We start from the raw sequence: 17,074 nt of genomic DNA, 5'->3' as shown, positions 1-17,074 counted from the left end.
TTCAACATCTCCCCACATGCTAAGAAAGATCTAAAATGCTTCCAATTTGCCTTGGCTTGTGGTGAAAGTCCTAATGAACTGTGAACTACTAATCGGGTCTTGGGGATTTAGGAATGGAGTCAGAACTAAATCCCAGGTTACACGTTTTCAACAGGGTGACCCCCTCGGCTACCCTCCCCTTCTAGCTTCTATGAAGTTAAGCGCCTGGAGGTAGGAGGAGAGGGGCGGGACTCCACGTTTCCTAGCAACCGCACGCCGTCCCCTGATTGGCTGGTCGCCGCGCGGCCGCCATTTTCAAACCCCGGAAGATGGCGATGGCGGCGGCGGCGGTGGCGGCGCCCTCCTGACAGGAACTCTTCTCCGGGCCGAAGCGGCCAGGCGCCGTGCGGCTCCCAGCGGGCCTCCCGGGCACCCGGCCACCGCGCCGCCCCCTTCACGCCATGGAGCCCGAGCTGGCGGCCAAGGAGCAGAGCCGGCCGCGGAGGCGAAGCCGCCGGGCCTCGGGACTCAGCGCGGGCGGCGCCGCAGAGCCTTCGGCCGACACCCCCGGGCCGGGGCCAGATGGCAGGTGAGCGCTGGGGGCGGCGGCGCCTGGGGACCCCTAGCGTTGGGTCCGAGGTTGGGGAGGGGGTGGGAGGAGGGGAGGGGCAGGGGAGGGCCGGGCTGCCTACTCTCCTCCCCCTTCTCCCCCCTCCCTCTTCTCCCCACCTTTTTTTCTCCTCCCCCTTCTTTTCCTTCCTCCTTCTCTTCCCCCTCCTCTCATCCTCCTATCATCTTCTCCCTCGTCCTTTATTTCCTTTTCCCACTCCTTCCTACCTCTCCCCTTCCCCCTCCCTCCAAACTCCTCCCCCACCTCCCTCAGGGGGCCTTGGAGATCCTCTAAACATCCATCAGGTTTCGGGCCGGAATCGGGAAGGTTCCTAAATGCCCACGGGGAACTGCTGGGTCGGGGGACGGGAATCGTCCCTGGAGCCAGAGGACTTCTACCAGACAGCAAACTTTTAGCCTAAAAACGAGCATTAATATGAAAAGTTTTGCCGAGGTCAGAGTCCCTCCTTTGGAACCTTGGCCAAGTCGGTGCTCAGCGCAGCTCACGGCCCCAACCTCCTGGGTAAAGAGAGCAAAGAGGATGGTCGACGAATTTTTAGCTGTTGACACATTTCACATTCTGTCCCGTGTATCTACAAAGGAAGGACACTAGCCGAGGGTTTCAGAGGCTGTGTCTGCAAGAGGAGAGGGTGAAAAAGTGCTAAAGGCGTGGCTTTCCCCTCACGATTTTGCAGGGGGTGGGTTTCCACTGACTGGCGGTTGGACCTTACATCCCTGAAGTTGTGTCCTCATCTGTCAACTGGGATTATAATAGTACCCACTTCCTGTAAGTTGTGAAATTCAGTGAGGTCATGTGTGTAACCCTGTACACAGAGAGCTCTCAACAAATGTTAACTGTTCTTTGTTGATTTTTATCTATAATTCCACCTCTGCTCCATCTTTTCAGAAGCACTGTGGTCCACTTCACATTATTACTTGAGATAAACTACAGTTCCTTACATAATTTACATTCCAGTCATGCCTGCATGTGCCAATCCCTTTTTTTAAAAAATTTATTTAATTAATTTATTTTTGGCTGCACTGGGTCTTGGTTGCTGCGTGCAGGCTTTCTCTAGTTGCAGCGAGCAGGGGTTACTCTTCATTGAGGTGCACGGACCTCTCACTGCGGTGGCTTCTCTTCTTGCGGAGCATGGGCCCTAGAGCGCGTAGCCTTCCCTAGTTGCAGTGCATGGGCTCAGTAGTTGTGGCTCAGAGGGTCTAGAGCACAGGCTCAGTAGTTGTGGCACACAGGCTTAGTTGCTCCGCGGCATGTGGGATCTTCCCGGACCAGGGATCGAACCTGTGTCCCCTGCACTGGCAGGCAGATTCTTAGCCACTGCACCACCAGGGAGGTCCGCCAATCCCTTTTTGAGAGAAAGGAAAACACCTTACTTTCATGGATAAGGCATTTATAAACTCATTGTAAGTTATCATGCAGAGAGAACAGTATCTTTCATTAGATACTGATTTTTATTTTGAAGTTTACAATAACCCTTGCCTGAAACTTTTATACTGATTACAGCCTAGTTTAAGAAGAAGTGAAAGAGCAGAGAGAGAGATGTCATCATCTCTGAGACTGAGAAATAGGAGAATCGGGAAAGCCTAGTTAAGGGAAAATGAACATAGAATTTCAAAAACATCAAGTGGGGCAGTGTTAAATTCATTGCACCTGCCTAGCGCCAGACATTGTTGTAGATACTGGGAATTCTGGTGAACAGATGAACTCCCTGCTCTCCTGAAGCTTAAAGTCTGCTTGGGGAGGAAAGACAATAATGAAATAAATAATAAAATATCAGGTGGTCATTGCTGTGAAGAGGCATACTAAGGGGGATAGAGATAAGGAGAGGGTCATGTTGCTGTTTTTAAAACATCACAAGGAAAAGCCTCTCTGATGATAGCGATGATGTTTAAGCAGAGATCTGAAGAAATTAAGGAACAAAGCCATGTGAATATTTGGGGAGAAAGGCAGTAAGTGCAAGTAGAATCTATATGGTATGTTCAAGGACTGCAGAGAAGCCAGGGTCACTAGAGTGGAGTGAAACAAAGGGCAGAAAGGTAGATGATGAGGTCGGAGAGATGGCTGGGGCCAGATCGGGTAGTATATGGTTGGCTGCCAAAAGGACTTTAAATTTGAATCCGTGGTTGGGAAGCAGTAGGAAATTATGTGATCTGTCTTTTAAAAGGATCACTTTGTTACGTGGCAAGGATAGAATCCGAGAGACCAACTAAGAGGCCATTGCAATTGAAACATCCGAGTGGTAGATGTGGTGGAAAATATTCATATTTGGGATGTGTTTTGAAAGTAGAGCTGACGGGATTTGCAGATGGATTAAATGTGGAGTTAAGAGAAATAGAGGAATGAAGAATGATTCCAAGGTTTTTGGTCTGAGCACCAGAAGAATGGGTTTCCATGTTCCTACAAAGGAAAGACCTGGGGAGTTTGCCTTGGGATATGTTATAAGACTCTTATTAAGGAGTTCATCACACCAGTTTCTTTTTTCTTTTTTCTTTTCTCTTTTTCTGCTTTTTTCTCTTTTTAAAAAAAAATGCTTTATTGAAGTGTAACAGTCGAATGAAAGAGGGCATGAATCATAAGTGTTCTTGGCTCAGTGAAATTTCATAAAGTGAATGCATCTGTGTAACCAGGTATAAATCGGGAGGTTGTCAGCAAGCAGACTTGAAATCACAGCATTGCGAAGTCATCTAGATAGTGAGTCTGAGTAAAGAAGAGATTGGGGGGCTTCCCTGGTGGCACAGTGGTTAAGAATCCACCTGCCAGTGCAGGGGACACGGGTTCAAGCCCTGGTCCAGGAAGATCCCACATGCCGCGGAGCAACTAAGTCCGTGCACCACAATTACTAAGCCTGCGCTCTAGAGCCAGCGTGCCACAACTACTGAAGCCCGCACGCCTAGAGCCCGTGCTCTGCAACAAGAGAAGCCACCGCAATGAGAAGCTCGTGCACCACAACGAAGAGCAGCCCCCGCTCACCGCAACTAGAGAAAGCCTGTGCGCAGCAACAAAGACCCAACACAGCCAAAAATAAATAAATAAATAAATTTATTTTTTAAAAATGAAGAGATTGGGGACTTAACCCTGAGGCACTCCCCACATTTAAAGGTCGGGGTAATGAGGATGCTCAGAGGAACAGCTGGTGAGGTAAGAAAGAGCCAAGTGAGCTCAGGATCCAGGACGCCAAATGTAAGAAAGGATTTTGAGAAAGGACATGGGAAACTATGTCAAATGTGACTTATAAGGAAGGACTGGAAAGTTTAGTTAGATAAGGAATGAAAAGACCATTAAATCTGCTAATGAGAAGAGCATATTGACCTCGGATAGTTTCCATGAAACAGTTAAAATATTGAATTTAGAATGTTTGTAGTGGGTTGAGAAGAGAATGCGGTGTGATTTGTTCCGGAAATATGTGAGCGTTAGACACTAGGAGTATGGAGATGGAAAAAACTGTCCTTATTCTGGAAGAACTTATAATGATATAGGGAAGAAAGTTAATAATTATAATAGTGTATGACAACAGTTACTATAGCTGTATATATATGATGCCATAGATGCAAATAAAAGGAGAACTTACCCTGACTGGAGAGGACAGGAAATGATTCCTTGTAGTAAGCCCTGAGTCTTGGAGGACCGGTTTAGACCGTAGGTGTAAATGGGTGACATCATACGGGTGAAGGATGTTAAATGTTAAAAGGCCCTTAAGCAAATGAACATGATGAGTTCTAGGTATCATAACTAGTTCACTGTGGCTTGACACTAGTTGTGTAGGGGAGAGGACTCAGACCCAGAGGAGGTAGTGATGAGAGATTATACTGAAGAAGTAAGAGTCGCATCATGAAGGGACCTTGTATGCCATGACAGTAAATCTTAGGAAAACTATTCCCTAAAAAGTGCTCATATACATAAAATTTCAGATTTGTGGACCCTTGCAGCCCAACTATGGATACCAAGTTAAAAATCCCCAAGTGAAGATGATGAATTGGTGGGAACTCTATCTGCAGTAGCCTAGATGAGTGTTTGAATCTGATGGCTGGCAATGAGATAGGAGGACTTGACACGCTAAGTGTGGGTTCCACTTTGAAGAACTCTCGCTGCAACTGGAGAGCAAGAAAGAAGAATGGAGGCAACGCAAGCTTGTGGGGTAGAATCTTAAGAAGGGGTAAACTTGATATGGGGTGGGGGCGGTGGGGAATAAGCAAGTACAGGGAGAGGTTGAAGAGACAAGAGAGAAAAGATGATGAAACAAGTGACCAGCAAGGCAGAAAAGGATGGAATCCAAATTACGGGTAGAGAATCTAGCCTGGCTAAGAGCTAGGTAAGTTTGGGGGATGGGGTATGTTGTAAGCAGGAATTTGAGGGCTTTCCCACCAGGGTTCTATTTTTTGTGTGAGGTTGGAAATGGTGTCAGCTGAGAAAAGGGTGGAGGCAAAGGCAGCATGAGGAGAGTAATGAAGTTAGAAGAACCTTGGAGGGAGAGGATGTAAGATCATCTACAAGAACATGTGAAGTTTGACAAGATAGTGTCAATTAATAGTGGGGCAAGACAACTGTTTAAGCATAACATCAGATCCAGAAATCATAATGAAAAAGATTGATGTATATGACAATGTAAATGTTATAACTTTTTCTAGACAAACTCAGTATACACTGATTTGAAAGACAAAAAACATACAGGATGGGCATCCCTGGTGACGCAGTGGTTGAGAGTCCACCTGCCCATGCAGGGGACACAGGTTCGTGCCCCAGCCTGGGAAGATCCCACATGCCATGGAGCGGCCGGGCCCGTGAGCCATGGCCGCTGAGCGTCTGGAGCCTGTGCTCCGCAACGGGAGAGGCCACAACAGTGAGAGGCCCGCGTACCGCAAAAAAAAAAAAACAAAAAAAAAAACACATACAGGAAAAGGAAATCACCTTTTTAAAAAACATTGTTCACATACTATAGTTTCACCCATTTGAGGTGTATAATTCATTGTTGTCCTATAGATTCACAGACGTGTGCAACCATCACCAGGCAATTTTAGAACATTTTCTTCACCTCAGAATGAAAACCCATACCCTTTAGTTATTCATCCCCCTCCCCAACACTCCTTTCTTGCTTTATCCCAACCTCTAATCTACTTTCTGTCTCTATGAATTTCCCTCTGCTGGACATTTCACATGAATAGAATCATGTGGCCAATTTTAGTGAGCCATCCTTTGCCCATTTTTAAAATTGGGTTATTTATATTTTTTATTATTAAGATATAAGAACTCTTTACTCTGGATACACGTCCCTTACCAGATACATTGTTTGCAGGTAGATATGTTCTCCTATTCTGTGGGTTGTCTTTTTTTTTTTTTAATTGAAGTATAGTTGATTTACAGGTTGTGTTAGTTTCTGGTGTACAGCAAAGTGATTCAGTTATACATATATATTCTTTTCCATTATTGTTTATTGCAAAATATTGAATGTAGAGCCATGTTCTGCTCCTCCAGCGGCAGCCATGGCGGCAGCTCGGGCATTGTGGCGAGGGGGACGCTGCCGGGCAGACCCTCCCTAGAGGTCTCCCTCCTCTGCCTCCTCCTGTCACCGCTCTGCTGCTCCATTATTTCTTCAGATATTTTTTTCTGCTCCTTTCTCTCCTTTCCTTCTGGTACTCTCACTGCATGTATATTGGTGCGAAATCTGGTAGATAAAACAACATTTTAATAAGGTGTATATTTAAACCAAGCAATTAGAGGGATTTATCTTAAAAAAGCAGTTGCATAGCATATGTAGATGTATGTACAAGGAAGTATATCACAACACATTTTTATAATAAGTTTAGAAAAAATGAGAAAATTAAATACATTATACTTTTATACAATGAAATATCATTAGCTATAATAGTTTTTAAAATCTCTTTTCATAATTCAGATGGAGTTTATTTGGTATATTGTATACAGTATATTTGGTTTTTAGTTTCTTTTTTGTTGTTGTTTTTGGTACATTCCTCTGTGTATCTGTGCAGGTTTTCTCTAGGGTAGCAGTTCTATAAGTTTGACATCACTGATAATCTAGCTTAACAGAGGAGGGCTGGATTCTTATATCGCCTTGTATATAATGTGTTGCAATGTATAAAGTTGAAGTATATAAAGAATGAAGTATATTAGTAGATAAAGAAAATCTGCCCTGACATAGATTTTCAGTTCAGTAAGGCATGGGTACTTTAATAGGCTTTTCAGATAATTGAGGATATTCTTTGATAATATACCAGAGCTTGACAAGTGGTAGTTTCTTAACAGGTGGCTGGAATTTAGAATCTGAAACCATAGCAATGAACTTTTCATTCTATGTTACATTAAAATCCATTGGTCTGTTAAAACTTTGAATAGATCTATTTTACCCATCCTTGATTTTGTGACATTATGCATTTGTCATTTGGAAAATATTGGCACAGGGAGTTAAGCATATCTTCTAAAGGTTGATACATACCGTTACATGCTATCAGAAAATCACAATTATTAATAGTACCACCAATCTCATGTGAAAGCTTTTAAGTATTGGGAGGATGCCATGCTCATAGTGATGGGTACAGTTTTCAAAAAATTCTAATTTTCATTTGAAAGCTCAAATTTTTATCATTGGCAGCAGCAATACTTCATTATAGATAAATGTCCGCAAAATACTCAAGTCCAAATGACAGTTTATCTGTTAGTCATTCTGTCAAGTAAAAATATTGTTCTCTGCAAAGCTAATTTGGTTCACAACCTGATTGATCACACGATTGCTTTTCCTCAAGACAACCTTATTACACTGGCCATTTTCCCTTATTCAGAAGGGATATTCTCCTGGAATTTGTATCGTTACACTTAATTCATTTATATTTAATATCTAATTCTTATTCTTTGTCTCTGACTGCTTTTAAGAGTAGAGAACCAAGGATATGACCCAGTGTACAAGTGGAAGGCTTGGCCTTAAATAATAGAGCTTATCCACTATAACAAGAGAGAAGAAAAGGTCCATGGTTGTTAGACTGGACAGTGTAAATATGTGGGATATAATATAATAAGGTGCAGAGTCAAAGCTGTTAGGGAGGTGGGGATGGGGAAGGAGTATTGGAAGAGTAAAGAGAAAGGTTTGAAATAGTTATTTCAGAGGGTAGGCGAGGAAATGACAAGGGAAATCTAATAGCGTTGCTGAGCAGAACTGAGGATCACTTGAAATTTGTGGTCAGGAATTCATAGTGAAACTAGGCAGCGTGTGTGTGTGTGTGTGTGTGTGTGTATACACGTACATGTGTACACACATTTGCGTGTAGATAAATTTTTTTGAACATAATGTGTGTGATGACTACTATAGGATATGGCAGGGGCAAGATAATTAGGGAGAAAATAGTGGAGACATCTGGAATCCACTGGGGTGTAAGCTTTCTGTGCAGCTGCCTCTTATGTGGCAGGCCTCTCGCTCCTTTTTCCTCTTCCGTCCCTCTCTTTGATTTTTTTTGTTTTTTAAAAATTTTATTTATTTATTATTTTATTTCATTTAATTAATTAATTAGCACAGGGTCTTTGTTGCGGTAGGTGGGCTCCTTGGTTGTGGCATTCATGTGGGATCTAGTTCCCTGACCAGGGATCTAACCCAGGCCCCCTGCATTGGGAGCGTGGAGTCTTAACCCCTGCGCCACCGTCCCTCTCTTTTTGTTCTGGGTAGTAATAGGCCAGGGTCTTGTCCTCAGGCAGCCCTGGGCCCCACCACGCAGCCCATAGCTCAGAAGGCGGCTTGCTTTTCTGGCCCAGTTTTCCTAACATTGTTTGTTCTAGCCCCAGCTTTGACTCAGCTAATTATTTTCTCTGGGAATGTACACTCTTTGAGACTGTGACCCACAGCCAAATAAAACATTAGTGTTTAAAGAGTTTAGGCTTTACAGTCAGGCTCCTTGGGTTCAAACTCTTGCTCTTGAGGACTTAATCTCTTTTAAGTCTCACTTCATAGTGTCTAGCTCATTATTAGTATCTATCTCATAAGGCTGTGATTAATCTCTTTAAATCTCACTTCATATAGTATCTGTCTCATAAGGTTGTGAAAATTATGGTAGGTAATTCAAGTAAAACATTAGAATAGTACCTAGACACAGCAAATACTCCAGAAATCTTAAGTGTCATTATTTTTGTTTTCTGCAGGAAGCACTAGAGCTATAACTTACTTACCCTCTATCAAGGAATGTTTAGCAATTACCTCTGTTGTCAGTTTTTGTAGAGGTGGTACAGTATAGTTGGTAACAGCACAATGCTAGATCTTTGACTTTTGTTTTCCTAGTGAAACTGATGAATTTGTAGAATGGACATCCAGGGTTAAAGGTATATTCTTAAGCCAAGCTAGCTGTTCTGTTAACTTAGAGCTGAGGATTCCTGTTGCCTTTAAGGGAATTTAACTTCTTGGATGGACTATTTTTCAAAACATTTAAAAAACTAAATTAGGGCATATAAACACAAATTGAGCCAATCCTTGATAATCCCGAATTGTCATTATTATTACTATTTATATTAATAGCTGCTGAAAATAAAAGGATGCCCCCACCTAGCTCCTAAGGCTGTTTCCTCCCACATTGAAATGACGGTACTTTTTAACAGTTTTATTGAGATATAATTTGCATGTCATAACATTCACCCATTGTAAGTGTGCAATTCAGTGATTATTAGTAAATTTATAGACACAGTTCACTGTTAGAACATTCATCATCCCAAATACTCCCTCAAGTTTGTTTGCAGTTTGTCCTTGCTCCTACCCCCAGACCTAGGCAGCCACTAATCTGCTTTCCATGTCTATAAATGTCTATTTCTGGACATCTCATATAAATAGAATTATACAATATATAATCTTTTGCATTTGCATGTTTTGCAGTTTGTCCATATTATGACATGTATCAGTATTTCATTCCATTTTACTGCTAAATAGTATTCCATTATATGAAATGAATATCCACATTTTGTTACTCCATTTACCAGTTGCTGGAGATTTGAATTGTTTCCAGTTTTCGCTATTATGGATAATGCTGCTGTGAACATTTACATACAAGTCTTTGTGTGGACATATGTTTTCATTTCTCTTGGGTAGATTCCTAGAACTGGAATTGCTGAGTCATATGGTAAGCTTATGTTTAACCTTTTAAGGAATTGCCAAACTGTTTTCCAAAGGCTACTAGATTTTTAATGAAGTAGCTTTTAGATATTTTTCTCTTCCCTCACTATTACTTGCTGCTGGCATTATCCCCTGTACTCTGTCTCCTGAATCTGATGCTGTGGGCAAGGCAACCTGATAAGTATATTAGAAATTTGTAACGCAAAGGCATTGAATGATAGTCTTGAGTATTAGTGTAGGATGTTGTGATGTCTGGAATGTGTGTGTGCATGCTGGTTTCTAGATGCTCAGCTGTGTTCTGGACTAGAGATGTTCCAAGATTTATCTGTTACTTGGGGCTTTCAGATACAGGTGAGAAAACCCCAGTGTGGTAGAGGAGATAGTCTACATGATTATCAGCTGCACCAGGCTCTTTCCGAAGTGGAGAGGAGACAATCCCTTAAGATGCTAAGCAGTCAAAGCAGTAGGAGATGTCTGCTTCCTCAGATATTAAACCCAAATAAGTGAATTTTGTCATTGTTTGTCTAATTTGCAAAGCACTTGAGACACTGAGTAGTTCAGCACCCCAAATACCAGCAAATGTTATCTATAAAGAATAGTTTACACCATTCATTCTATAAGATTGATACATTCATGGTACCTTTGGCATTTACAGGTTACATTTTTAATTTAGCTATCTGTGAGTTACGTATAGTTGTTTGTAATCAGGCTGAGAAATGTGTTTGAGTGGCACCCAACAGCTGCATGTCAGTAATACTGTGTTGTTTTCACATAGGAAGTAATTTTTCTTAACAGATCTGGAGGCATCCCAAAAACTTTTCAATTATACTTTGTCATATTTCAAATGCCCCTATCCCTCAAGTCTTCTTTTTTGCTAATTTCAATGACCTACTCTGCTATACTCCTATCATTAGCCCTTCTATTTAGCTTGCTTTTTAAAAAACATTACTTTGCTAACTCATTTTGGTTATTTTCATTGTAAAACCTTAAATACCTATCTTATTATAAGCCAGTATCTTTATATTTTTGTGGTTTATTTTCCTTTTTAATTAGAATAGTCACTTATATTGTCTGGTACACTTTATGAAAATGTTGCCTTTTATAAATCTGCCATTATAAATCCAATTCAGCTCTTAATTACCTGCCATGATAGAGGAGGACAGTGACACAAGTCATAATCTCTGAAAATACAATTCGGTTTAAGAATGAAATAACAGGATGATTTTCTTTTGAACATCAACTTTGCCATTTTAATTACGCTTTGTTTAGACTAAATTTAGTTTATTGTAAAAATAATAGTTTGAAAACACACCAAGTGATACAAAAGGAAAAGTGTTAGAGGCCAAGGAATAATCACAATGGTGGGGTTAGTAGGAAACACAATTAATATACCAAGCTAGTTCCTTTAGGTATTAGTTTATTTTATGCTTTAAATGTTATAATTATTTGGATATATGAGAAAAGGGGATTGGACAAAAATTCTTGAAAAGATGAAGAACTGTCACTTCTTATTTCAGCCTTTGAGCTCCCTTTTAAATGGACTGTACTGGGTATCTTCTAGAAAGGCCATTTTTAATGTTTTATGAAATCAAAAATTTTTCCCACAAGGATTTAAAATAGCTGTATTACATTTTGAGTCTGACCCCTGTGAAAAAATGATTATATATCTTTCCAAGATTTTTGAAAGCCGGCACTGACTCACATGCTTTCAGGGCACAATTTGTTTTTTGGGTTCCTGTTTTACATGAGTTTTCAAAATAAATAGGTACTTGTTATTGAAATAGGAAAAAATAGCATTACTGTAAAGCTGATTACAACTGGTGCTGGAAAGAATCTTGCCATCCAATTGGAAATATTTTTCCAGTTTGTTGACCTGTTTAAAATTCCGAACAGCTAATTCTTTCCAGCTTTCAAACATCAGATTCATTCTGAGGTCAGTATGGACAATTCTAGGGAATAAAGAAATGAATAGCTTTGGTTTTGTGTTCTCCTTAATACTTGTCTTATACCCAAAAGGAAGTGTTTATTGACTGTTTTAAGTGCCACTATGATTACTACTTTGTAATGAATATTTGTATTAAAGATAATCTGAGAAATCATAATTGTTGCTTCTCAACCCAGTCCCTACTGGGTCTCTTTTTAACTGGTATATGATAGCACTTACCTAGAGGAGTGTTGTTTTTTTTTTTGCGGTACGCGGGCCTCTCACTGTGTGGCCTCTCCTGTTGCGGAGCACAGGCTCTGGACGCGCAGGCCCAGCGGCCATGGCTTACGGGCCTAGCCGCTCCGCGGCATGTGGGATCTTCCCGGACCGGGGCACGAACCCGTGTCCCCTGCATCGGCAGGCAGACTCTAAACCACTGCGCCACCAGGGAAGCCCTAGAGGAGTGTTTTTAAAAAGTGTGCTCTGTGGACTCATAAGGTATGAAGGTCCTGTTTTCCCTGTAATCTTTTGGCATTTGCTTATAATATTATAGATATTATCTATGTATACTATAATACTATATCCATGTATTCTTTATTTTTTTTTGATTTGTTTATTTTTATTTTTGGCTGCGTTGGGTCTTCGTTGCTGTGTGCGGGCTCTTCTCTAGTTGCAGCGGGCGGGGGCTACTCTTCATTGTAGTGCGCAGGCTTCTCATTGCGGTGGCTTCTTGTTGCGGAGAACGGGCTCTAGGCACGCAGGCTTCAGTAGTTGTGGCACGCGGGCTCTAGAGCGCAGGCTCAGTAATTGTGGCACATAGGCTTAGTTGCTCCGCGGCATGTGGTATCTTCCCAGACCAGGGCTCGAATCCGTGTCCTCTGCATTGGCAGGCAGATTCTCAACCACTGCGCCACCAGGGAAGCCCCCCATGTATTCTTTAGTCATGTGAATTATAATTTATTGCTGATGTCTTAGTGTTTTATCAAAAATCATGCTATTTTCTTCATTGTTGCTTGACTTTTCTGCAATGGCAAGAAATCATCAGTTCCTTAGGGTTATTCTGCTCCACTACAGAGGCCCTCAAAAATTTTTTTGAGCTCCAAATAATTATTTAGGAAATGTTTGCTTTAAATATCTTAAGATCTGGGGGCTTCCCTGGTGGCGCAGGGGTTGAGAGTCCGCCTGCCGATGCAGGGGACATGGGTTCGTGCCCCGGTCTGGGAAGATCCCACATGCCGCGGAGCGGCTGGGCCCGTGAGCCATGGCTGCTGAGCCTGCGTGTCCGGAGCCTGTGCTCCGCAACGGGAGAGGCCACAACAGTGAGAGGCCCACGTACCGCAAAAAAAAAAAAAAAAACTTAAGATCTTTGTGCAACTGTTTCTAATTATTATTAGTGTCATCCTATTTCACTATGTCAGGAACCTTAATAGTAACTGAACAGGCCTAGGGAGGAAAAGAATTCTCCATCCAGTTATGCCATTGAGCCCTCTCTGGTCTGCTTTTCCTTTCTAACCTTACTGCTGTCCCTCTGCCCCTTACCATCTGTTGTAAGCAATATTGGAACTGCCTCTTAACTTGTCTTCCTGACCAGTGTGGCCTTCTTCCAATCCAGCCTTCTTGTTTCTTAGAACTCAATTGCTGACAGTTGCCGTACATATTCAAGATCAAGTCCATACTCCTTAGGGATTGTATGTGAGGCCTTTTATCATGATCTAGCCCTTTTTTATTTCTTTTGATACTCAAACATAAGGAACTACTTGCAGTTTCCTGAATATAATTCAGTTCACTCCCCCTTAACATGTACTATTCCTTTCCCCACAGAGCCTTCCTGGCTCTTGTATGCTTTGCTAATTGCTATTTCTCTTTGATTCAGCTTTAGTATTATTTAAGTATTAATTCTTCTGTGAAGCCATTTTGCTATCCTCTTTCTCCTTGTAGCCATTTTCACTTGTGTTCCTTGTCAAATAAACTTCTGCTTTATATTTAGCTTAGAAAACTATAAAAGTTTTTGTGTTTGATTTAAGCTTCTAAATATTTGTAGAAATAACGGCCATCTGTGGTTTTCTGTAACTTATAGACCCCTTATGAGGGTCAAGGGTGAGAGACAGAATATACAAGTGGACAGTGGCCTGACAATGCAGGAAGCTAAGCGCAGTAATTTCTGTAATAATCAGCCCCAGATGGCCAGGACTTGATCAGTAGCTGCCAGCTTCCCTAATTTTTGTCCTTGCTTCCAACTTAAAACCAACTAGAGCAAATCAAATCTGCACCCAGTAAATCACATAGGATGCCCTAGTCCTAGTTAGCCTGCCTACAGCTTCCCCCTGCCAGTCAGGGTACACCTGAAGCCTTCCCTTTTTTCCACTGTAAAGCTTTCTCATTACTCAGCCTGCCTTTGAGTCTGCCTAAACGCAAGTGATGGTGGCCATCTCCCTTGCCGTAGCAAGCTCTGAATAAACAGCCTTTGCTTTTCTCATAAGTATAGTTTATAAAATTTATTTCATGTGCTAGCTATGTTTCGTGATTTTCTACATGTTTTATAAACATAGAGGTTTATATTTTATAAAGGTGAAGACAGATTTTTGTCATAAGGATTATTTTGTTTCTTTACATTGAATGACAAGATGACACAGAATAAAAATGTGCCACTTAGCAGTAAAGAACAAAATCTTAGTCAAATTTTAATCTTACTTGAGACCTTTGTCTCCTATATAGTTATTCAAAACTTTTTATTTGGTTTATTAAATCTTTTTTTTTAAAAAAAATCAGTACATGGAAGAGATTTAAACATGAAATACAAAATAAATGCATTTAGGTTTTATTATGTTAAGAGTATTCTTTTATTCTTATTTTTAAAATATTAAGCATGAATGCTGAATTTTATCAAGTAATTTTTGCATCATTTACTGGTTTTTATTTAACCTATTAGTGCAGTATATTGTATAAATATATTTCATATTATTGAGCCATGTGTATGTTCCTAGAATAAACTCTGCTTGTTTTGAATTATTTTCTTTAAATACTCTTAATCTGTTCACTAATTTTATAAAGCTCCTTTCATTTTTGTAAAGTTTCTGAAAATGACCAGAACCTATACCCTGATTTTTTACTTTTTGTGGTTTCTTTTTTACATACCCTTCCTCTTATTTCTACAATTGAATGACTAATAAGGCTACTTTGAACAGTTTTGAAACTATGAAAAAGATAGCTTTTATCTGTCTAGTGCTTTATTTTACTGAAGTTACTCTCAGTGTATTTATTGTTTGAATTTTCTGTTAACAGATATTCCCTTCAGAGAGGTAGCTCCTTCACATTTTTAACACCTGGCCCCCATTGGGACTTCACTTTGGTGAGTAGACACCTAGGTTTTTTATTTCAAGACATTAGTTAATTCCTGGGTTGTGTTTCAGTCTGGTGTACAGCTCAGTTGTCTGTACCTCTCTGAAAACCTTGAAGTACAGAGTTTCTATCACTATCTTTGGCAGCCTAATTTAATTCTTTTCTGCTAACAAACTGAAAGAAATTTTTATTTCAATTAAATATAAAATATATTTTGAAAAGTATCAGATCTATTCATCTTTAACTCTATGCAATTCTTTCTCTCATCCCTACCCGTGTTAAAATTAAGAGACTATATTAATGAAACGTGAGGCTATTTTTATGCACACACTCTAACAGCTTTTTTCTTGGTTGAAAAATATTAAAATGCTTGTAGATAATATATATAATGAATGAATCTTTTATTAGTCATCTTAGTATAGAGGGACTCCATTATTTTTAGAATGAGACTTTACAGAGGCATCTAATCTTGTGCAAAGTGACACCAGAAAATTGGGGGATTTTATAATTAAATACTCATTACTTCACAATACTCATGTAAATAAAGTATGTACAAATAGAACATGATTCTTATGCTCTTCGTATTTGGGGGAAATAGCAAAAACGATTCTGCCTCTAGTTTGCCAAACTTTACATATGTGCATGTATTGAGGATGTGCCATTTCATTTGTATTCTGTTCTATTGTATTTAATTTGTTTTTCTGTTGGGGACTCCTGTTCGAGATTTCTGTGAATAATAGCATTTACATACATTAAGTGGTCAGTAAAGCATTCATGGTAAGAGTCTCCTGATTTTAATGCAGTTCCACATTTTCCTTTCAAACTTTTTTCATCTTGGTCCCTTTCCCTTACTAGTTGAAGAACCTAAACTTAAACAGAAAAACTAGTAGAGAAGTATCTCCAAATTTGATTTTGCAAGACTATCAGCAAAAATATTTGGAGCATTACCCCTGATATATTTATTTATAATTTTTAGGTATGTAGCAACTTTATTAGCTAATATTTCAAAGCTCAGTACTCACTTAGGGTGAGATTAATGATAGTGGACATAAATGTATATTTCAAATAGTCGGGATAATTTCAGTTTGGGGCTGACTTCTAAAATGGATTTGATAAGATTGCCATTATCTTTAACTCACATTTTTAAATGTGGTTGATGATGAGCTCATCATCTGTGTATTAAATTTTAGTAAAGCTTATTTTTTAAGGATTAAGAAATACATAAAAATGAAGTTCTAACATTTTCCTCCTGTATTCCAGGAAAGTTACCTTGCATATCATCTGGGATAGATGCATCTCACTTGGGAAAACATTTGTGTAGAGGTCTCTGTGACAAAAGAAATATCTAACGGTTCATGTATTAAAACTTTTGGAATGTGATTGATTAAGGAATACTAAGAGGGAGATTTATAACTTTTTAAGTACAGAGTTTAAGAAGGGAAAAGAACAAAAATTAAGCACTCAAGAGGTGAGAAAAAGAACAATAGAGTAAATCAAAGAAAAGAGGAGGAGAAGTAAGAGTGGAAAAATTAAAATCAACACCCAATCATGATAAAATTCTTGGCAAACCAGGGATAGAATAGAACTTCCTTACCCTGAGACCTACCACAAACAACATACATAATGATAAAATGATAGTGACAGTCCCTTTAAATTTAGAAAAAAGCATGCTGTCATCATATTTATTCAGCATTGTACTAGCGCTCTTAGCCAACACAGTAGGACAGGAAAACAAGTGGTACACAAATTAGAAAGGAAGAGACAGTCTGATTTCATTACTTAGAGACAATATGATTGTCTACATAGAATATCCAAGAGAATATTAATAGCAACTATTAGGACTAATAAGAGTTTGAGCAAGGCCATAAAAGTTATAAAAAGAAATCAATAGCACGTATGTATATTAGTAACAAACAAATGTAATTTTAAAAAAATTATTTATTTATTTATTTTTGGCTGTGTTGGGTCTTCGTTTCTGTGCGAGGGCTTTCTCTAGTTGCGGCAAGCGGGGGCCACTCTTCATTGCGGTGCGTGGGCCTCTCACTATCGCGGCCTCTCTTGTTGGGGAGCACAGGCTCCAGACGCGCAGGCTCAATAGTTGTGGCTCACG

At 40.0% G+C, this 17,074-nt stretch overlaps 1 protein-coding gene across 3 annotated transcripts in view; it reads left to right on the top strand.

The window, feature by feature from the left end:
• Positions 1-311: 311 nt before the first annotated feature.
• Positions 312-17,074, top strand: part of NET1 (neuroepithelial cell transforming 1) — a 59,773-nt gene continuing 43,010 nt past the window's right edge. For all 3 annotated transcript variants that reach the window (XM_032623655.1, XM_032623657.1, XM_032623656.1), the window contains exons 1-2: positions 312-568; positions 14,908-14,974. In XM_032623655.1, the coding sequence (XP_032479546.1) occupies positions 441-568; positions 14,908-14,974 (195 nt within the window). In that variant the 5' untranslated portion in view covers positions 312-440. The remainder of the gene's footprint in view (positions 569-14,907; positions 14,975-17,074) is intronic.

The sequence above is a fragment of the Phocoena sinus genome, chromosome 2 (genome assembly GCF_008692025.1).
Source record: "Phocoena sinus isolate mPhoSin1 chromosome 2, mPhoSin1.pri, whole genome shotgun sequence".
Classification (NCBI taxonomy): domain Eukaryota; kingdom Metazoa; phylum Chordata; class Mammalia; order Artiodactyla; family Phocoenidae; genus Phocoena; species Phocoena sinus.
This window is presented reverse-complemented; position numbering and strand designations above follow the sequence as displayed.